Raw genomic sequence first — 22507 nt, 5'->3', positions numbered from 1 at the left:
TGTGGCCAGAAAGGTCATAACATGGGGCAAAACTCTCTTTACAAATGTTTCATTTAACAACAGAAATTTTGGGCTCAGTTGTGGTCGTAAGTAGAGGACTACCTGTAGTTCAGTGTATCACATGAATGCAAGTCTGTCTGTGACAGGAAGGAAGCTGGATGTCTGGAAGAATGGAAAGGAAGAGAAGAGAATTAGAAGAGAATTAATAAAATAGAAAATAGAATAGAATAAGAAAGAATAGAATAGAATAGAATAGAATAGAATAGAATAGAATAGAATAGAATAGAATAGAATAGAATAGAATAGAATAGAATAGAATAGAATAGAATAAGAAATAATAGAATAGAATAGAATAGAATAGAATAGAATAGAATAGAATAGAATAGAATAAGAAATAATAGAATAGAATAGAATAGAATAGAATAGAATAGAATAGAATAAGAAATAATAGAATAGAATAGAATAGAATAGAATAGAATAGAATAGAATAGAATAGAATAGAATAGAATAGAATAGAAGAGTTGGAAGGGACCTTTAAGGTCATCTAGTCCAACCCTCTGCCCAAGCAGGAGACCCTACACCATTTCTGACAGATGGCAGTCCAATCTCTCCTTGAAAGCTTCCAGTGATGAAGCTCCCACAACCCCTGAAGGCAACTCTGTTCCATTGGATGATTGTCCTCACTGTCAGGGAATTTCTCCTTATTTCTAGGTAGAATCTCTCCTTGATGACTTTCCATGGGTCATTCCTTGTCTGGCCTTTGGAAATCAGGTTGACCCCCTCCTCTCTCTGTGACAGACCCTCAAATATTGGATGGTGGGGCCCTGGCCAGTCCTCCCCCAAGACCCGATGCCTCTAACCATTGGCTTTACCCCCTGGGTGCCTGACACCTGCTTATCCCATCAACCGGTTATTGAATCCAGCAGCCCTCCCAGCTTTTCCCAACCTTGGCCACTCTTTAAGGTGTGTGGACTTCAACTCCCAGAATCCCCCAGCCAGCATTCCAGGAAGAAGGACGACCCGTAAAGCAGCGAGGGGGATGGATGCTTGCAAAGACCGGAGTCGCGGCGCACTAAAGCTCGGGCGTTCCAGCCCAGCCCTGGGGCTGCTGGTCTAACCATGGTTTAGAGCAGCGTTTCCCAACCTTAGGAACTTGAAGATGCGTGGACTTCAACTCCCAGAATTCCCCAGCCAGCATAGCTGGCTGGGGAATTCTGGGAGTTGAAGTCCACGCATCTTCAAGTTCCTAAGGTTGGGAAACGCTGGTTTAGAGCAGCTTCCCCGTTCGGGGGCTAACCATGTTTGTGGAGTCGGGGGCTTGTGGCTGCAAAGGGTGGGCCCAGAGACCCCAGCTGGGGGGAGGGCAGAATAAATGAACGAGGACGGGAGAGGTGCAGCAAACAAGACCCCGTCACGGCAGCTCCCGCGCGTCTGCTCCGAGCAGCCGCCCCGCTCGGCATGCCGAGCCACGGTAGACTGCTCCCGACCCGGCAGGCTCCACTTGGCGGCGGAGGGCCGGCGGGCAGTCTCGCCTTCCCCACCCACCCACCCACCTCCCTCTCCTAGGGGCGGGCCGGGGGCGGGGACGGCTGGCCGGCTGGGGCTGCTGGCGGAGCCGGGACGCCCGGTGAGTGTCTCCGCAGGAGCTCCCGGCTGCTGCGCCCGCACCGCTCCGGCCGGCCATCCTCGCCGCCGCCGCCGCCAGCTCAGGGCCGCCCAGCCCGCCGCGCAGCCATGGCCGAAGGAGGCGGCGAAGGGGAGGACGACGTGCAGTTTCTGCGGACGGTGAGCCGGGCTGGGGGGCACCGAGGAGGAGGAGGAGGAGGAGGAGGAGGAGGAAGGCCGGGGGAAGGAGGAAGGGGTCGGCGGGAAGGGGCGTTCAGGAATTGGGAGGCGCTGGGTTAGGGGACACCGAGGAGGAGGAGGAGGAAGAAGGAGGAGGAAGGGGCTGACTGGAAGGGGTACCCAGGAATTGAGGGGCGCTGGGCTGGGGGGCACGGATGAAGAGGAGGGGGGGCTGGCTGGAAGGGGCATCCAGGAATTGGTGGGTCACTGGGCTGGGGGGCACCGAGGAGGAAGGGGCTGGCTGGAAGGGGCATCCAGGAATGGGGGGGGGCGCGAACAGGTGGGGGGGCGAGTCAAGCCAAGGGCAATGCCGGCTCGCCCTGCCCAGAGAGCCCCCCCCTCACGCAACCCTCCTAGCCGGGGGAGAGTTGTGCCTCCGGGCTGTGCCAAGGTGGAAAGCGGGCTGCTAAGGCAGGACCCCAGTTGAGACGCCAAGTGGAGAGGACCGCGGGGTGATGAGGGAGGGAAGGCCGACTTCAACACGGTGGGACAAAAGTTTGCAGCAAGAATGTCCTGAACCCGAGACCAGGACACGCTGCCCCCCAAATACAGTCCAGGGAGTTGATGCCCTTTGGACTGCTGGGGAGATGGACGTGGGTTGGGGGCTTTTGATCCCACCCCCACCCCGTCGTCATCTTCTTCAGAGGGGGTCCTAGCGGCACATGGCTGGAAGGAGGGGTTTTCCAGGGGCAAAACCTCTGCAAGGGCTGGTTTCTGGGCCCAACATTTGGGCAGCCCAGAGGAGGGGAGGAGCCGGGGGGGGGGAACACAACCCCCTTGATATCTGGGGTCGGCCTGCCTACTTGGGGTGTTGATGGCCAGGCAAGAGTGGGGGGTGGGTGGGGGCAAACTCATCTATCTCCCTCTGCCCTCATTCACACAACCTTGTGGCGTCCCCTCTCTCCTTTCCCTTTCCTTGCCAGCTGCCAAGGAAGGAAGGCAGGGCGCTGCTCTGGCTCAGTTTTATTGTGGGCAAAGAGGCTTCCTGGCCAGCTGCAGCCTTGTGGGAATCAGCTGGGCGGCTTTGGGAATAACCGGGACGGGCAGGCCGATGAAACGAAGCAGGACCCAAAATACTGCAATCCAGAACAGCCATGGCTAGGACAGGTCTATTTCTTTCCCTTCCCTCAGCCCTGCCGTTGGAGTTTTGCCCTCTTTTTCTTCCCCACTGGGGCTGAGCGACACTAAAATTAGAGTCTGTTCCTATTCCCAGGCAGATGGATCCTGAGAACAGGTGGTGCGCCAGGACTTAGTGGAGGGCGCTGGATTCGATTCTGCTTCCTCCTCCTCCTCTGCCCCCTCCCCCGAGACGAGCGAATCTTGCTGGACCTTGGATGGCCGTCTTCTAGCTCAGGGGTCCCCAATCCCCCAGTCCGTGGACTGCTACCGGGCTGCGGCATGCCAGCAACCGGTCCACACAAACAAGCAAAGCCCCATCCGTGCGATGCAGGCAGCACACAAAACCACGCACCCTCCGGTCCGTGGAAAAACCTCTCTCCGTGGAACCGGTGGTCCCTGGTGCCCCAAAGGTTGGGGAACTCTGCTCTAGCTCATCAGGAACCTAAGGCCTGTCCTCCCCCCCCACCCCCCCAGCACTTCCTTGCTTTCATCCAGCTGTTGTCTCCCCTCTTCCACTGGGGTGCGGGCTGAGAGATTCCAGCTGCTGCCTATTCCACGGGGCAGGGACTGGCTGCTGCTGGGCCCTCAGAGGGGTCGAGAGCTTTCAACATCTGCATCTCAAGCCTGCAGCAGCAAAGGAACGTGGTACGTGTCACTTGCAAGTGGGACGGCACGTGCGGATGGACACGAGTTTGGTCCTGCCTAGATGCCACGGAAAAGCTGATGTTTTTTCCAAGTCTGGCCTTGGCAGCTGATGTGTCCATCAAGTTAATGTTGACTCTTAGCAACCGCAGAGCAAGATTTTCTCCCCGGGAAAATCTGCCCCGTCTGGAGTTTTGCCTTTCCCAATGATGTAGCCCCGGCTGCTGTTGTCTGCGGAGGTTCTCGATCATCCAGGTCAAAAGGCAACTGGATTTTCTTGTGTGTTTTTTCCCCCTTGAAAATGTTTTGCTTCTCATTCAAAAACCTTCCTCAGAACCGAAGAAGCTTCTTGGGTGAAAAGTGAAATGTTTTGAAGGAGAAAAAAATCAGAAGAAAGTCCAATTGCGTTTTGGAAAAGCAGCTTTGGGATATTGCTGCTGTTATTAAGTCCCTCCACCTTCCGCTTTCCTTTCTCCTCCTTTCTTCCTTTTCCTTCCCCTCCCTCCCTCCCTCCTTCCCATCCTCCCTCTCCTTCCTCCCTCCCTCTCCTTCTTCCTCCCTTCCTCCCTCCCTTCGCCCCAAAGCCTTCTCCAGAGACTTGGGTTTTTGCATAATGTGTCCGAAGTAGAATTTCAGCCTTGTATTTGTCCCTTGGCTAAAAATTCCGGATTGATTTTTTCGGGGATCCGTTCGTTTCTTTTCTTGGCTCCCCACGGAGTTCTCAGGAGTCTCCTCCAATCCCCAAGTTCAAAACCATCCCTTCTTTTTCTCTCCTGCTGCTTCAGAATCTCTCCGTTGCTTCCATAGAGAGTCACAGGGAAAGTGGGCCCTGTGCAGTGGCTTCTCCGGTTACAAACCTTTATTTATTTCAGGTTGACAGCTGAGGGCTGTTCCTTATAAACTGCCTTCTCAGGTTTAGGACCGCAGTTGCTGTCCCGGTCCAAGACACACACAACTCCTGGAATCTGCCTGGAGAAGTCTCTGCAGTTTTCTTAGTAACATTTTCAAAAATGGTTAGCCAATGCTGCCTTCTTAGGGCTGAGAGAGAGTGTCTGGCTCAAAGTCGCCCGGCTGACTTTTGTGCCGAAGGGAAGATGTGAGATTGAGTCTCTCCACTCCGTTGCTTTAACCACCACACCACGCTGTCTCTCTAGGGCAGGGGTGAGGAACCTTGGCTCTTTGATGACTTGTGGACTTCAAGATCCAGAATTCCTGAACCAGCCCTGCTTACTTAGGAATTCTGGGAGTTGAAGTCCACAAGTCATCAAAGAGCCAAGGTTCCCCACCCTTGCTCTAGAGTCTAGGGTAATCTTTCTCAACTCTGACAACTTTAAGATTGTGGACTTCAAGTGCCAGAATTCCCCAGACAGCATGCTGACTGGGGAATTCTGGGAGCTGAAGTCCACATATGCTGACTGGGGAATTCTGGGAGTTGAAGTCGAAGTAAGCTGGCTTGAGGAATTCTGGGAGTTGAAGTCCATGTGTGCTGGCTTGGAGAATTGGGATTTGAAGTCCACATATGCTGACTGGGGAATCTGGGAGTTGAAGTCAAAGCATGCTAGCTAGGGAATTCTGGGAGTTGAAGTCCTTGTGTGCTGGCTGGGGAATTCTGGGAACTGAAGCCCACACTTCTTCAAGTTGCCTTGCTTGGGAAATGCAGCATTAGAGGATTTTGGGTAGGGCTTCTGATGGGTTAAAGACTGCATTCGATTGGGTTCACACGATGCCCTGAATCCTCAGCCTAGCTAGGATAAGGAGACACAATTGCCGCATTCACAAAATGTTCTGTGGCTAAGCAGATGAAAAGCATGGAAAGATCTGCTTCCTATCACGTTCCTTAAGCAAGGGCTGCATTCCCAGAACAGCCTGGATTGTAAATTAACTAACTGCCTTCTAGCCTAGTCTGATGTGTTCTGTCAACACAACTAAAGTTTGTCTAGGCTCCAAGGCACCTATGGCACTGGATAGGAGGAGGATGAGAAGCAATGGTGTGTGTGTGTGTGTCTGTGTCTGTGTCTCTCTGCTTCTCAACTTCATGGTTTCAATTCTCCCTATTGCAACCTGTACAACTCCAGTGTCTTTGCACCATTCTCTCTGCGGTTGGGAAAGTTGTTTCCAGAAAGGGAAACTGAGGCACGTCTCTCCCTAAGTCTTCCCTCATACCGCTGGTTTGGTTTTGATCTGACCTGTGATGTAGGCTACTGAGGCCTGTAAACCGCCACCTGTGGCTTATATTATATCTTAGGTTGTTGTGATTTGTTCCAAACTAATTCAATATACCCGGGGTTAGTGGAGGTTTAGCCAGAGAGTTCAGGCAAGGAAGTGAGCAGCAATCAAAGATACGGAGAGGGGATGAACTCCCGTCAGGGTGATATTTCAGCCCAGCAACCAAAATTCGAAGCCGCTGAGCTTGATCATCTTTTGATAGCGTTCTCCAGGCTGAGGTCGAATTTGGGATGGCAACTTCCTTGATTCCTCAACTGCAGGAAGGGGAAGGAGTCTCACATCCACATTTGAAATGGGGTTGAACTGAGGGGTCCTTGGTGCTCTCCGAGCTGGGTGGTTTTCTTGCAGACGTTTCATGACCCAAGTAGGTTACATCATCAGTGCTAGAAGGAAGGGAGGAGGAGGAGGAGGAGGACTGCGGGCTCCTTCGTGCTCTCTGAGCTTGGTTGCTTTATTGCAGACATTTCATTACCAAACTAGGTAACACCACCAGTGCTAGAGGGATGTGGGGTTTGCTCTCTCCAAACTCTGTCAACAGAGCACTGATGATGTTACGTAGCTGGATCATGAAACGGCTGCAAGAAATTATGGGATGGTTTTATTGCAGGGAACTAAGTACCAATAAAGGAGAATATTTGTAGCTCAGGGTTGAAATGAGGGGTCCTTGGTGCTCTCTGAACTTGGTGACCCGACTTCATCAGGGCTAAGGGAAATAAGTCCTTATCTTTATCAAATAATATGAGCAATTAGCCCAAAGAAGACTCTGCGTGATGAAATGAGTTCTTTGCTTAAAGGGCTTCAAACAGAGCACTCTTTCTCTCTCCCTCCCTCTCCCTCCCTCTGTGAGTGTGTGTGTGTGTGTGTGTGTGTGTGTGTGTGTGTGAGAGAGAGAGAGAGAGAGAGAGAGAGAGAGAGAGAGAGGAGAGAGAGAGTGAGAGCACACAACTTTTAAGATGTGTGAACTTCAACTCCCATGCTGGCTGGGCAATTCTGGGAGTTGAAGTCCCTACATCTTAGCACTTAAAAATCCAGCTCTGGTAATTCTGCGCTGAGCAGGGGGTCGGACTGGATGACATCTAGGGTACCCTTTACATTTCAGTTCTAGAGTTCATGTTTATTCCCAAACTACTAATTACTAGTAATTTTTTTTAAAAAAAACAAAGATTTGTGCAGCGTACTGGTTTCTGATTGCTAATATCCAATCATCCTCATCGGTTAATCACAGAGAAGGTGTTTGACTTGGAGACTTTGGAAATATTTAAACTCCAGGATGAATTGCTCAACGGCTGTAGTTTTAAAAAAGAAAAAAAGAAACACCCCAGATGCATCGTTACGCCGCTGGGTATCTTGGGTTGACGTGGTCCTTCTTTGCCACAACTTTTATTCCACGCTATCTGGGGTGGGAGTGTGCCCTCGGGTCTGTTGTTGCCCCACCGTCAGTCCTGAGCGGTCTGCAAGGCATGTGTGCATATGTGAGTGAGTGTGTTTGTATGTCAGCAAGTTCCTGGACTCTAAGCTATGTGCTTACCCAGAGTTGTAGGAATGCTTCGAACAGGTGCAGAGACCAAAAATACCCATTTCTCCTCCCCAGGCCCATGGGGTGGAATGGTGAATGAAGGCGGGTGAAACAGGGTGGGGTGGGGGGGTGGGGGAAGGAAGCTTGAAAGGATGGGAGTTTGATCTTTCTGTTTCCAGCGCAATTTTCTTCTCAATTGTTCTCTCCGCCCCCCCCCCCGTTCAAAAACCTCAAAAAACCCAGCCCTCCTCAAAACAAGGTTTGTTTGTTTTTCCCCAACGGGTTAAATTTTTAATCTGGACTCTCGTGGGTTGGTTTGAACTCAGGTTACAGAACTGGGGGGAGTCTGAAAGCGGTCCACAATTGGTGAGTTAGCTGGAGCTACCTAGAACGCTGGTTTCCTTAAACCTCGGAGACTTTTAAGGTGTCCGGATTTCAACTTCCGGAATTCCCTAGCCAGCAATTTGGTTCAGTCTCTCCCACCCCACCGCCCGGAGCCCCTTCCTCATATTTTGGGTGGGTGGGTGAGTGGTTTAACAGACCCCCCCCCAGCTCAGGCGGGGCTTGTGAGAGGGCAAGGCTGCTTTTTTGCACAAGCCACAGCTGATGGCGCACATTCCCAGGGCAAAAATAAGCTGCCAAGGAACCTGATCTGCAGGGGGCTGAAGAAGCCAGCTTGGTTTTGAGGTCAGCCAGATGGAATGAGAGGGGCGGAGGGGGCTCTGGGGGTACAGAAGGTAGATCTGGGCACATTTTAGATTTTTTAATATGTGTGTGTGTGTGTGTGTGTGTATGTGTATATGTGTATGTGTATGTGTATGTGTATATGTATATGTATATGTATATGTATATGTATATGTATATGTATATGTATATGTATATGTATATGTATATGTATATGTATATGTATATGTATATGTATATGTACAGTGCTTTTTTTGTAAAAGAAAAAGGTGCCGGAACTCACACATGTCATACAACCCTAACCCTTGCCTACCCTACAAGGTTCCATCCAAAAAAGGTGCCGGAACTCCGTTCTGAGCGTTCTATAAGAAAAAAAGCCATGTATATGTGTATGTGTATGTGTATATGTATATGTAGGTCTTGGCGTATTCGGGTCTTTTCCCGTGTAAGATTGATAGTGTCTTGGTGACGTTTTGATTTTGATCGCGTGGCCTGCAACGGTCGAAAGCGTGAAAAACGGTCCTAGGTCGCTTTTCCAGGTCTGTTGCAATTTAATAATAGTCACTAAAGGAAGGGTTGCAGCTGCAACCATCATAAATATGAACCAGTGGCCGAGCATCCAAATTTTGATGGGGTGACTGTGGGGATGCTGCAACAGTGCTAAGTAGGAAAAAACGGTCCTAATCCATTTTTTTCAATGCCATTGTAACCTGGAATGGTCACTCGGTAAGGTTCTACATTTAGGCAAGAAAAACCAAATGCACAGGTATATACAGTAGTATAGGTGGTACTTGTCTCAATAGTAGCAACTGTGAGAGGGATCTCAGAGTTCTAGTGGACAATCACTTAAATATGAGCCAACAGTGTGCTGCAGCTGCCAAAAAAGCCAACACAGTGCTAAGCTGCATTAACGGAGGGATAGAATCAAGATCACGTGAAGTGTTAATACCACTTTATAAGGCTTTGGTAAGGCCACACTTGGAATACGGCATCCAGTTTTGGTCACCGTGGTATAAAAAAAATGTTGAGACTCTAGAAAGAGTACAGAGAAGAGCAACAAAGATGATCAGGGGGCTAAAACATACAAGGAACGGTTGCTGGAATGGGGATGTCTAGTTTAATGAAGAGAAGGACCAGGGGTGACATGATAGAAGTGTTTTAATATTTGAGGGGCTTCCACAAAGAAGAGGGGTGTGTGTCAAGCTATTCTCCAAAGCGCCCGAAGGCAGGACAAGAAGCAACAGATGGTAGCCAAGTAGTGGGAGGTGGGAAAAGATTTGGGTGAGGAATGTAAAATTTATATAAGTTTGAAATCTAAGAGAGAATTTTTACAAAATGTTTTATAGATGGTAGGCTTTTTGGATAAAAGTCTGATGGAATATACTAAGTTGATGTTGAATTTAACTACGGCAGTAAGACTTTTGATAGGATAGTACCGGAAAGAGGAACTGCCGACCATAGAAGAGTGGATTTTAAAGGTTTCCGACCTGGTTGAAATGGTGAAGATTTCGGCCTATTTGAAAGATTACTCGCAGGAACGCTATATTATGGAAGGGAGGAAATGGCTTGAGTTTATTCAGAATAAGTATAGGGTTAAGAAGTTTTATATTTGAATAAGTCTTCTTTCTTTGTTTTTTTTTCTTTTTCTATATTAGTATTTTTTATATATATTTATATATATTTAATATTACTAAGGTTTGTTTTATCCTATATAAGCTAGAGAGTGATAGATTTTAGAGTTTATGGTTGTTAGTATATGGTTGTTTATGATTGTTTTTTTTATATATACCTTGTATTTAGCTCTGGGAAGTTGGGGGGGGAGGGGGGGAGGGGGGAGAGGAAGGGGGGGAGGGAGAAGGGGGGGGAGGGGGGATTTTTTAAGGGAAAAATTGTATGTTAAAACTTTTCAATAAAAAAAAAAAGAAGCAACAGATGGAAACTAATCAAAGAGAGAAGCAACCTGGAACTAAGGAGAAATTTCCTGAGAGTGAGAATAATTAACCAGTGGACCAGTTTTTAAGAAGAGACTGGACAGCCATTTGTCTGAAATGTTGTAGGGTTTCCTGCCTGAGCAGGGGGTTGGACTAGATGACCTCCAAGGTCCCTTCCAACTATGATGATGATGGTTGTAAGTCAAGGACTCTCCTTGGCCTGCATTGCCTATACCAGCACGGTGGAGAAGCATCTGTCAAGGCTGGAAGTAGGACACTGCTGTCCTAGTACTTCCTGAGTCACCTTCTCCATCGTGGCTGCGTTCCAAGGTCTCCATCCTTGGTTGCGCATCGCGGCTCTTTGGCTGGTGCATACCTGCCTTCCCAGCTCTCTTTAATTCCCTGCCCAGGTGCTGCAGGTTTCCTTTCGGTGCCCTTGACGGATGGAGGCTGCCAGCTACGGCAGCTGGGCTGATCGGAAATCTTCTCCTTCTGAAACTCCAGTTCGACGGTCATTAACGACGCCGGCTTTGAAACACCACTTCGATTCTGATGTTGGGGGGTGGGGAAGGGTTGAAGGACTGCAAAAATAGACTTTCTAGCCCAAGAAGCTTCATGCAATGCGATTTTTATTCTGTTTGATCCGGCAGCGGAAAATCAATTTATCTTCCTTTTTCACCTTTTTGGATTTTACTGTAACTTCTTCGTTGGACTGTTGTGAGTTGCCCAGAGTAATTTGGAGTCTGCTGACATACAAGTTTCATAAATTACGGTGTCAGCCAGGTGTTTCGACTGGATTGAGTCCTTCCCAAGGACCTGGGAGAGGCAGATATTGTTTGGTGGTCTTGAAGATCCCACAGGATGTAAGCTGTTCCAAGTTAAAGCTGCCTTTTGCAATTGACTGACTTGGTCAATGCCGATGGGGTTCAAGTGATGCTCCATGTGTTTTGGGACTGCACCCACGACAGCTATTGGTACTACATTTGCTTTCTGTTGCCACAGTCGATCTATTGAATGACAGAATAACAAAACAGAATAACAGAGTTGGGAGGGACCTTGGAGGTCATCTAGTCCAACCCCCTGCTCAGGCAGGAAACCCTATCCCATTTCAGACAAATGGCTGTCCAATCTCGTCTTTAAAAGTTCCAGTGTTGGAGCGCTCATAACTTCTGGAGGCAAGTTGTTCCACTGATTTATTGTTCTCACTGCCTTGGTGGAGCATACAGCTAATGCCTCCTTAAGTAACCCCAGCTGCCTGCCATTAGTGCAGGTTTGAGTCCCACCAGGCTCAAGGTTGACTCAGCCTTCCATCCTTCACAGGTAGGTAAAATGAGGACCCAGATTGTTGGGGGCAATTAAGCTGACTTTGTAATAATGCCGCTTGGGGGTGTGTGTGAAAGCCCTAATAAGCAGGCTTATACATAGAATGAAGGCTACTGCTAAGCTTGTAAGCCGCCCTGAGTCTTCGGAGAAGGGCGGGATATAAATGGAATTAAAAAAATAAAATGTTTCCTTAGTTCTAAGTTGGTTTCTCTCCTTGATTACTTTCTCTTTTCTTTGTATGTTGTTATCTCCTCCAGTTCTTTCTCTTCTCTTCTGCTGTCTCCAGGCATTGCCATTGTTCACTATCCTGATTATTTTATCTTGTTTGTCAACAACGGTTAAGTCTGGGGTGTTGTGTAGCAAGTGCTTGTCGGATTATTATTATTATTATTATTATTATTATTATTATTATTATTATTATTATTATTATTATTATTATTATTATTATTATTATTATTTGTGTTTTCCCTTTGTTGAAATGTCTTCTCCCAACTCATTTATGTGCTGAAATTTGAACCAGAAGTCTGTCTTTCAGGCACGGTAGCTACAGCCACCTTCTTGTAACCTATGTGTACGTGAAGGATACTTAGAGCTAAACTATGATTCACAGTTTACACAGGGAATCCTAGGTATAGAGACCACTGAACCGAGCCAGCTCCTACAACAAAAAGTCAACTGACACAAAGGTTTTCATTCACTTTTGTGATGGGACAACTTTTCCTAGGACAGAAATTATCCGCAAATAAATGCTTTACCGTTGGATTCTGCTGTTTGATGGCTTCGGCACACATTTTTAGAAAAGAACCAGAAAGGAATGAATGCATATTGTTACCGGGTGGAGTTTTTGAATTTTTTTATTCATCGCTTGTTTTTTATACTGCACACCGTCCAGAGTCATATTTTTTTCACCCTTGGGCAGCCTTACAAATAAATAAATAAAACCAATAAATAAAATAAACCATATCAGAGCGTGTCCCAGAAAAATAGCATTTTGATTTATGACCACACCTTTGAAATAATAAACTTAAAAAAAAATCTATCTCAGGGTAATTTGAGCATTCAGGTTGCTAGTCCTCGTGATTTGGTCTAACAATATGTTTTAGACAGGGGAGGGGAGAAGAAAGACAACCATAATAAGTTGACCACACCATGTACGGGTGGGAGCATTGTTTCTCAATCTTAGCAACTTTTAAGATGGGTAGACTTCAACATGCAGAATTCCCCAGCCAGCCCTGGGGAAACGCTATCGGAGAGAAACAGTCTGGTTTGGATTTCCAATAGAATTTGCCTTGCACACAATTGTATATAAATGATATGTTTATACGTATGTAAAATGTATATAACACACACAAAATGATGTAAGACGAGAAGGTATGTTAGACCAATAACGCCATGTCCAAAGTTTCTAAATATTTTAAATAATAAAATTTGTTGAAAAAAGAACTTACCTTGAACATCTATCATTCTGAACAATTTTTCCTCCCTCAGGACGATGAGGTTGTCCTTCAGTGTTCCACCGTAGTCTTCAACGAACAGATGAAGTTATGTCTGGCTGCCGAAGGCTTTGGAAATCGGCTCTGTTTCCTGGAACCTACCTCTAACGCTCAGGTGTGTAGTAAGGCAGGTGACCCAGGTGGGTGACTTGCAAAGGGGCCTGAACAACAGCTTAGGCCAGGGGTAGGCAACCTTGGCTCTTTTATGACTCATGGACTTCAACTCCCAGAATTCCTGAGCCAGCATGACTCAGCTTGGAAACCTATCCCTTTCCCCTCAGCGTGGCTGACTCAGGAATTCTGGGAGTTGAAGTCCACGAGTCATAAAAGAGCCGAGGTTGCCTACCCCTGGCTTAGGCCATTCTCCGTGACCTGCGGCCACCTGCTCGATTGGCTTTTCCTGCTGGGAATTAGGTAGGGAAGTCTATCCATCTGGAGAACTTGGCTTTCCTTCCATGGATGGATTGACCAGATTTATCATTTATTAGATCTATTAGATTTTTAACCTGCTTTATGATTTTGTAAGTAACTCAAGGCAGTGAACATTTGTCGCAGTCCTTCCTATTCCTGTTATCCTCACAACGACAAACCTGGGAGGTCGGTTGGGCTCAGGAGGAGGGACCGGCTCAAAGACACCCCAGCCGGCTTTCATGCCTAAGGCAGAACTAGAACTCAAGAGTCTCCTGGTGATTGGCCCAAAGTCACCCAGTCGGCTTTCATGGCTAAGGCGGGACTAGAACTCGTGGTCTCTTGCTTTCTAACCCGGGACCTTGCCCGCTAAACCAAACGGGAATCACGTCTCAGACTTTTGACCTGCTTGCAAAGTTTTATGGTGTACCTTAAAAGGTGGCGTAACGGTTGTAAAACTCTGTCAATGGAGACAAATCCTGGTTTTCTATCCCCACGCAGAAAGTCCCCCCAGATCTGGCAATATGTTGCTTCATTTTGGAACAATCCTTGTCCGTACGAGCCTTGCAGGAAATGCTGGCCAATACCGTGGAAGCCGGTGTGGAGGTAAGAAAGAGAAACATTTCTTTCCTTTGTGGGCAGTAAGTTAGAAGGCGAGCTCGTGGTGTCCCCCTCCCCCCCGAGATCTGACCATGGATGAGAATGTACGTCTGTTTGTTCAAGAGAGCTACAAGTATCTTACTAGGGGGAGCAAATGAGCCTCTCTTTCGTGTGTCCGGCACAAAAGCTATGTATACGTGCCAGCCTTGTGAGGTAGTCCGGATAAGAAGCACACCCAGGAGTGCCAGCTCTACCTTTCTCATAAGCTTGCGAGGACAATTGAGCCCAAAATTTCTGTCGTTAAAGTGAGACGTGTGTTAAGTGACTTTGGCTCCCTTTTACGACCTTTCTGGCCTCTTGTTCTTAAGCAAATCACTGCAGCTGATAAGTTAGTAACCCGGCTGCTAAGTGAAGCTGACTTCTACCTTGACTTTGCTTGGCAGAAAGTCCCCAAAGGGGATCACGGGACCCCCTAGGGCAGGGGTAGGCAACCTCGGCTCTTTTATGACTCATGGACTTCAACTCCCAGAATTCCTGAGCTGGCTCAGGAATTCTGGGAGTTGAAGTCCATGAGTCATAAAAGAGCCGAGGTTGCCTACCCCTGCCCTAGGGCACTGCGAGCGTCATAAATACGAGTCAGTTGCCAAGCATCCAAATTTGGATCACGTGATCACGGGGAGGCCGCAACGGTCCTAAGTCATGAAAATCGGCATAAGTCCCTTTTTTCCAGTGCCGTTGTAACTTTGAAGGGTCACCCAACAAACTATTGTTAACCTGAGGGTTACCTGAATAAAAAGTCAGTTGCAATACTGCCATTTTGAGCCTTTTGTGCCTTGAATTAATAGGTCCCTTCTGTTTATTTTTTTATTTTTTATTTATTTATTTATTTTGAAGTCTGCCTGATGATTAACAGTAAACTGCCCCTTTACTCAGTCAACTTTGGGGCCAGGCGAAGAATGTCTTTCAGCCTTCATTGCTTTCGCTTTTTATGTTTTTGGTTATCAAAACAGCACCATTTCTCTGTAAAATAAAACTGCGAAAGCTCACCGTGGGATTAAAAAAAATTAAGCAGTGATTAGTTCTCCAAAAAAAAAAAAAAATGCCAGAGGAACATTTTAATTAACATTACAAGGTGGTTTGGTACGTATGAATAAATATTGCACTGTAGAAATATCAGCGGGAGTCTTATCCTTACTTGGGAGTCTACCCAGTAAGGAATTCTGTACACAATCTCAAATTTAGTTGCATCTGGTTAGTTGTGGGAAATAATATTCACCTAAAGGGCTTTAGTGTGGAAGTAAAGTTATTGATTTCTTAGTGATGCCTAGTCCTGGACAGCTACAAGCAAGACATAAAGCTTTTCCCAGAGCTGTATTTGAAAGAAGAGACGCTGTTTGATTCTCAGATAGTTGGGTGAATGCAAAAGTATTTCCTCTCTAAAACTGCAAATGACGAAAAACCCGAGATTTGCTGAGGGCTGTCACTTCCTGGTTTTGATCCCATGGTCCTCGCTTGAGGCTGAGCACGTCCTGGGTCTGTTCTCAGCTTTCTCCCAGTGGGGAGAACCCAACGGACGTCTTGAATGGTGAATGAATGGGAGGCGGGGGTCCTTTTAAGGGGTGAAGTGAGACATCCAGCAAAGCCGCAGGTCTCCCCGCGATGCTTGTTGGCCCTTGGTCTGAGTAAATCCTCAATGGTTCATCTTGTCTTCCTCTTCTTTTCTTTGGCTTCTCAAATCTGCCGACTGACCCTCTAGGGTGTTGACTTGGACAAGTGGGTAGGTCATTCAGCCGCTGCCGTGATCCCATCTCCTCATGCCTTTCCTTCTAAACCTCTTCGCCCCCCACCCTCTCCCTACCCTGATTTGGTGTGTGCCTCCCAGTTCCCGTTTCCCTTCTCGGGGTTCCCACCTCCTCAAATTGAACCCAGAATAGACAAGTGACAGGTTTCAAGAAGATAGTTGATTTGCCGTGGGGGGAGGGGTGGGGACGTTGACCTAGAGTGGATGCAACTTGGTTTGAAAGACATTCCAGACTGTTCACGCTACGTCAGGGGTCAAGGGCCCATTTGGGAAAGAGCGTTGAGATGCCTTGAAGGGTGAACTGAGCATACTAAGGACCTGCAAATGGTAAGACAGGCCCATGGCCTCTTAAAACTCTCTATCCCCAACTCCATACAAAAGTTCTACTCCTAGGGTGTAGGAGAAAGAGTGGCAGAGCTGGAGGCAGAGTTAAAAGAGAGATCAGCCTAGAATCCTTATGCAGTCAAGTAACTCCAATCTCCCTTGAATTCCATTGACCCTATCAAGAAACCAGGAACCAGGATAGTTTATATAAACCCTGAGGATTTATTCCCTGCAACCTATATATAAGAACCTCATCTTTAACGGTCAATGCAAATTGGCGCCAGAGAAGAATCAACAGACTTCAAGTGGGGGGGGGGGCTGGACTCGGGTCTCTTTTAGGGGTGTAGGGATTCCAGACTAATGTCGTGGTTGATCTCACCCTTGGGTTCAGCCTGGTAATCTTCTACAGACCCTTAATTTAATTCCAAGCAGGTGCTAACCATTAGTTGAGAAGATTCCCTTTGCATAGGCAGGATTAGCAATAGTAAATCAGTTGAATTGGACCTTCTGATGTGGACCTGATCTTCCACGCAGGACCCCCCAAATACTTAATTAAGGTGCCTTTCTTCTAAGTTATGCTAGCCATCAGCTACCACTCTGATATATTGAGTTACATCTCCCAGAACTGAGCCAGCATTCTCGCAATGACAGCAGGATCTGGAGTGGGCCTGGTTTTGTTTTGTGTTTGGTTGTGTCGCCTTCTCACAAACTGTCCCATTCTGATCACAGGCCAGTTCTCCTCTGTGAATCGAAGCTTTGGAGCAGTTGTGAACTCCTATGGAAATATAGAGCAATACCGCAGTTTATGAAGTTGGGGGAGGGAGGGGGCTTGCCATCCCCACAGTTCTTAGCGATGGGTCCTTTGTGGGTGTTCCTTGTGGCAAACCAGGTGGGATCCCCTTGTCCTCTCCCTCCAGTAATCTTTTATCTCCCTCCTTCGTGCCTCCTCCTCCTGCTCCTCCCTCCCTTCCACGTTTTCAACCCATCTTCCTTCCTGTTGGAGTTTTTCACCGATGGTTGTGGTTTCCCAGATTTCTCCCTGTGTCCCTTCTCACTTCACTGCATGGTTCCTATCTGTGAACCCCTCTTTCCTTCTGGAGAATCCTCTACTGCTCTGGTTGGGTGAAGAAGGGAGTGGGACAAAACAAACATGGTACTTGATAAAGGAGGTTTGGGAGGGAGAGTTGCTGCTCCTTGTGGAAACTCTCTATCCTGGAAATCGTGGAAACTCTATCACCAAAACCTTGAATCCAGAAGCAACTTTACGTTGAGGTCCAGAAAAGGTTCATAAAGCCTTTCAGAGGGGAATGATGAGGACCCCGGAATGTAGCCAGCTTGGCTCTGATCACACCCCTCAACCCTGTTCACGTTTTGGGGAAGGACATCCATGAAATCCTAGTTGATAAGCAACCCAGGTTGAACCTGCCAAATGGGCACACCGGTTCTCTTGCTGTTTTATTGGGATAAAATTGGGGTGGGGTGGGGTGGGGGACCCAGATGGAGCTGTTAGAAGGAGGAGCAATTTTGCAAGGTAGCTAAGCTAGGAGGATATGGATCCTGCCCTATTCTGGATAATTTGATCCCAAGGAAGAAAATGTTAAAATCCAGTGTCCTACAATAATTTGAATTCTGCAGTAACAATTTCAGGCTTGTATGAACTGCAGATGCTCTGCTCTTAAAGCTCTAATCTATTCCAGTAATCTGGACCTAATTGCCTACTATGATGGTTACATAGCAGTTGGGTCCATGCTCATGTGATGTGAGTTTTATGGCTGCAAGAATACATTACATAATTAGAAGTTCCTGAGCATGCTTTGGAGCTTCCGATGATGATTGGCATTTTCTGCAGTGAGTCAGGATCTGGTCACATCTGTGCAGGCGTGGCTCAAACATATCCACCCTTTGAGTATGTCACTCACTATATGCACCTTGAGATATGAGATTCAGGAGTTGACCTCTCCCCAGGGTGGTGGGGACCAGATTTTGAGGCACGTGCTAAAGGAGGCGAGATTGGGACATCCTGGAAATCTCCCCAAGCAATATGTTAAGAGCAGTTTACTATGAATTAATGGAGATGGCAACCTTTATTCCTATTCCCTAAGAGGAAATCTATTTTAGCCTTAGGAGAAAATTCCGACTTATGCTTTAACAGAATCAAAAGTGGCTTTTATTTTTGCAAAGGCAACTGGACTGATTTTTTGAGGAAGAAGAAAAAGATCTTTCGCTTTCTATCCTGGAAGCTTCATCGGGATAGGATGAAACTGATGAAGCTTCCAGGATAGGAAACAAAACAACAACAACAACAACAACAACATCATCTTCTTCTTCTTCTTCTTCTTCTTCTTCTTCTTCTTCTTCTTCTTCTTCTTCTTCTTCTTCTTCTTCTTCTTCTTCTTCTTCTTCTTCTCCTTCTCCTTCTCCTTCTTCTTCTTCTTCCCCCTCCCCCCTCCTCCTCCAAACAAAAACCAGTTCAGTTGTCTTGCAAAAATAAAAACCACTTTCGTTACAACTATGACCTGGATGACTGAGAATCTCAGTAGACATTTGAGCTTTAACTGAGCTTTGGCATTACATGGGTAACATCTGTTTTCCAGGCTCCTGAGAAGTGCAGTAGGTCTGCCTGAGTCAAATATAAGTCATTGCGCTCTTTACTACACCGTAACATAGACCCGGGCGCTCTACGGCCTGTGGGCCACATCCGGCGTTTTGGCTGTCCCTATCCTGCCCAGGGCAGTGGTGGCCCTCTTGGTTCGGCCCTTTGCGATGGTCCCAGTTTCACATGTGGCTCATTGTGAAAATTAACATGTTGAGTTGAAGCAGTCACACTATCTGTTCAATCTTGGCTGATCTTAGAAAGCTAAGCGGGGTCAGTTCTGGTTAGTAACTTGGACGGGAGATCAGCAAGATCTCAAAAAAACAAACAAACCCCAATGGAAAACTATATTATTGCCAAGAGAACAACATGAACCTCCATGAACTAATCAAGGATCAAGCTTGACTAAGAGATTGTTGCCTTCTTGCCTTTCGGTTAGTAGGTTTCAATCCCACCTCTGAATGTTTCGTTAACCACAAGGTGTAGAATCTTGTCCATAAATGCAAAAAGCCAAAAACTGGCAATGATTGTTGTGGGAATGGTGCATGGATCTGAGTGAGCTCAGGTTGAACCTTCCACAGGTAAGGCTGTCAAATGCCCTGAGTGATTTGGATTTATCTTTTGCCTTGTCATCCTCCAGTCCTCACAAGGTGGTGGACACCGGACTCTCCTTTATGGACACGCTATTCTTCTCCGGCATTCCCACAGCGGCATGGTAAGAGGGAATGGAATTTAAGGAAGCTGCGGATTCAGACATGGGGACAGGGGAGGGTTGGGGGGGGAGCTTCAACACAGGGCAAGGTGACTCTACATTTGGCCCAACTGAGTGGCGCTGGCACACAGTGGCACCCAGGACCTTTTTTTGGGTCAAAGCCAAGCAGGTTTATTTTCAAACGCTGAGTCATCTGTTCTCTACTAAGGGGAGTAGAAATTGCAAGGAATCTCGAAGGAAGGCTTGGGAGTTGGGATGTCGTTCTCGGCCAAGTAAACGTCAAGGTTTGAAAAGGCTGGGAGATATTCTGGAGGCCACGTTGAAGTTCTAAGTAAAGAAGCTGAGGTCATCTGAGGTCATCTGTTCCTTGCCTTCTGTGTCAATGTTCCTAGGAGAGCCATAGCTACGGGGTAGGTTCACTACCCCAGCAAGTCGGCCAAGCAGGTATTCGCGTTGGTGGAATTACTTGCTTGAGATGTCCCGTTGCTACCACTTTGATTTGATAGCCCAGAATGAATTGATTGCTGGCTGACGTTGCAATCAACACCTTAGCATTAACTCCCTGGATCAGGCCTAACCTATCTTCTCAGAAGCTTCTGCCTCTAAGTGGTGGCTTCTTCCTCAGCGTCTGATCTGACTCTTTTCCAATTATCTTTCGGGTTTTCAAAGGCGACAGTGGTTCAGGAAGACCGCAGAGATGATGTTGGAAGGACCAAATCTTAATACACCCTGGATCCAGATTCCAGATCAATTGGGAGTAAAAAAAATAATTAGAATTCCCATCAGCCTAATTTGCTTGACGTTTAACAGAATAATGGGGAATAAGTGAAGGCTTCAGTCATGCAAAGAGGAGCAGAAGTGGGACATTGAAGGGGGAATGTTTAGTACCAAAGTTCACAGACCAGGAATAAACAGCTAATGTTGATTAAGTCAAAAGCAGAAATCCTCTCTTTTTAAATTTATTTTCATCCTACCTTTATTAATTTATAAACAACTCAAGGCAGCAAACAGACATAACGCTCCATCCCTCCTGTTTTTGAACCCTGGTTAGAGGTTCGCCACCGCAAAACCCTACTATAGTGTTTCTCAACCTTGCCAATTGAGACAGGCACATTTCAACATGCTGCCTGGGGAATTCTGGGAGTTGAAGTCCACTCATCTTAAAGTGGCCAGGGTTGATCTAAAGGCTGTCTAAACTCAGCTGTATATTACCAGAACAATCTCAGTCTAGATTTCTGTGTCTGAAACATGTTGCAGCAACAAGCTCCCCACACCTGTGGCCAGTCGTCACATCGTCTAGGCCAGGGGTAGGCAACTTTGGCTCTTTTATGACTCGTGGACTTCAACTCCCAGAATTCCTGAGCCAGCCATGCTGAGGGGAAAGGGAGAGGTTTCCAAGCTGAGCCAGGCTGGTTCAGGAATTCTGGGAGTTGAAGTCCATGAGTCATAAAAGAGCCAAGGTTGCCTACCCCTGATCTAGACCAAGGGTGTCTAACTTCGGCAACTTTAAGACCTGTGGAGTTCAACTCCCACAATTCTGGGGAATTCTGGGAGTTGAAGTCCACAAGTCTTAAAGTTGCTAAGATTTGACATTCCGGGTCTAGATTGTTTTTTTGCACTGATTCTGTATTTGGGATAAGCTAGGAATCCTGGCTTATTTGGAACTTTTCTCCTTCCCAATGTTCAGTATTTAAGCTGCTTGACCACATCGCGTTCCTTGACGGATAAACTCGCTTTTGACGTGGGCCTTCAAGAAGATGCTTCAGGTATGTGGTGTGGCTGAGCCCTCAAGGGAACAATTGGAGGCCTGATGGTTTAATTCAGAGGTCCCCAACCCTTGGTACCATGGACCAGCACCAGTTCCACAAACCAGTCCATGGAAAAACCTCTCTCCACGGAACTGGTCCCTGGTGCCCAAAAGGTTGAGGGCCACTGGTTTAATTGGTTTTCTTACAGGATGGAGAGGGTTGAACTAGATCAGAGTTTCCCAAGTTTTCTGCATTGGCGGCCTGATGGGAAAGGGAGGGGTAGGTGGCTCTATGTACACATGCGCACACACAAACGGGGCTGCAAGCACATGCGTGAGCGGGGCTGCAAGTCCCCGCATGATGCAAACAGGGCCATGAGCACCCGTGTGACGCTTACACCAATGCTAGTGCACAGGCAATGCTCATGGCAAAGCCAGGCGTGAAGGGGGGGTGAGTACACGCCCCCAGTAGTGGGCCATGGCCCATAGGTTGGGTACCCCTGGACTACATGACCTTTGAGGTCCCTTACAGCATCTATGGCAGAGGTCCCCACCAGGGATCACCGGTTCCGTGGAGAGAGGTTTTTCCATGGACCAGAGGGGGCCTGGTTTTGTGTGCTGCCTGCATTTCGCAGATGGGGCTTTGCTTGTTTGTGTGGACTGGTTGCTGGCATCCCGTGGGCCGGCACTGGTCCACGGACCAGGGGTTGGGGACCCCGATCTATAGGATGCTTCAAAGGGATGGGGAGAATTTATGTATCAGACTCTACATAGGACTATTCCAATTATTCTGTGTACTTTGGGTTACATTTTTTATTTATTTACATTTGCTTATACTTCTTATGCGCTATTTATGCTTTGGGCAGTGTACAATTTATGCCTTGTTGTTTCTTGTTCCCATTTTCTTATCATCCTCATTAGCAAACTACCCAGGTACAGATAGCCCTTGACTTGCAACTATTTGTTTAGTGAGTTTTTAAGGTTATGACAGCACTGGAAAAAAACGGGGACTTACAGCCAGTCTTCACACTTACGACCATTGCAGCATCCTCGGGTGCTGTGACCGCCGTTTGCGGCCTTCTCAGCCAGCTTCCGATAAGCAAAATTGGATTTTCTTAACGACTGGGTGTTTCGCTTAACGACCGTGGCAAAAAAACAGGTAGTCAAATTGGGCACGGCTCACTTAACAACCACCTTGCTCAGCGATGGGAATTTTGCTCCCTGTTGTCGTAAGTTGAGGACAACCTGTAACTGAAACCGGGTGCGAAGTAGAAGCAGAGTTTTGTGGTCTGCATGAGTTCCGTATTCTATAAATTGCATTCCCTAGCAAGCCCTCTCCCCCCCCCTTGCATAATTTGCATAATTGGCTTGATCTAATTTCCTTCTCCTTTGGACAAGGAGTTATCAGCTGTGTGGGATGCCAGAGCATGATTGACTATCACATAGATGCCCTCTTCTCCTCGCCTTCCGAAACCGCCGGGCGTTGCCTATCCCGTTTCTCTTCTGATAGGCTGGACTACAATGCCCATCATTGTAGGGTGAC

At 47.3% G+C, this 22507-nt stretch overlaps 1 protein-coding gene across 1 annotated transcript in view; it reads left to right on the top strand.

Annotated features, from left to right (window-relative positions):
* The first annotated feature begins 1631 nt into the window (after positions 1 to 1631).
* The window catches only part of RYR1 (ryanodine receptor 1), a 117250-nt gene continuing 96374 nt past the window's right edge, over positions 1632 to 22507 (top strand). Inside the window, 5 exon segments of the mRNA XM_081334968.1 lie at positions 1632 to 1785; positions 12775 to 12894; positions 13689 to 13793; positions 19146 to 19220; positions 20905 to 20983. Coding sequence (XP_081191094.1) covers positions 1735 to 1785; positions 12775 to 12894; positions 13689 to 13793; positions 19146 to 19220; positions 20905 to 20983 — 430 coding nt within the window. The 5' untranslated portion in view covers positions 1632 to 1734.

This window comes from Vipera berus (assembly GCF_964194415.1).
Source record: "Vipera berus genome assembly, chromosome: 9".
NCBI lineage: Eukaryota > Metazoa > Chordata > Lepidosauria > Squamata > Viperidae > Vipera > Vipera berus.
Note: the sequence above shows the minus strand (reverse complement) of the source record. Positions and strands in the feature narration are given on the sequence as shown.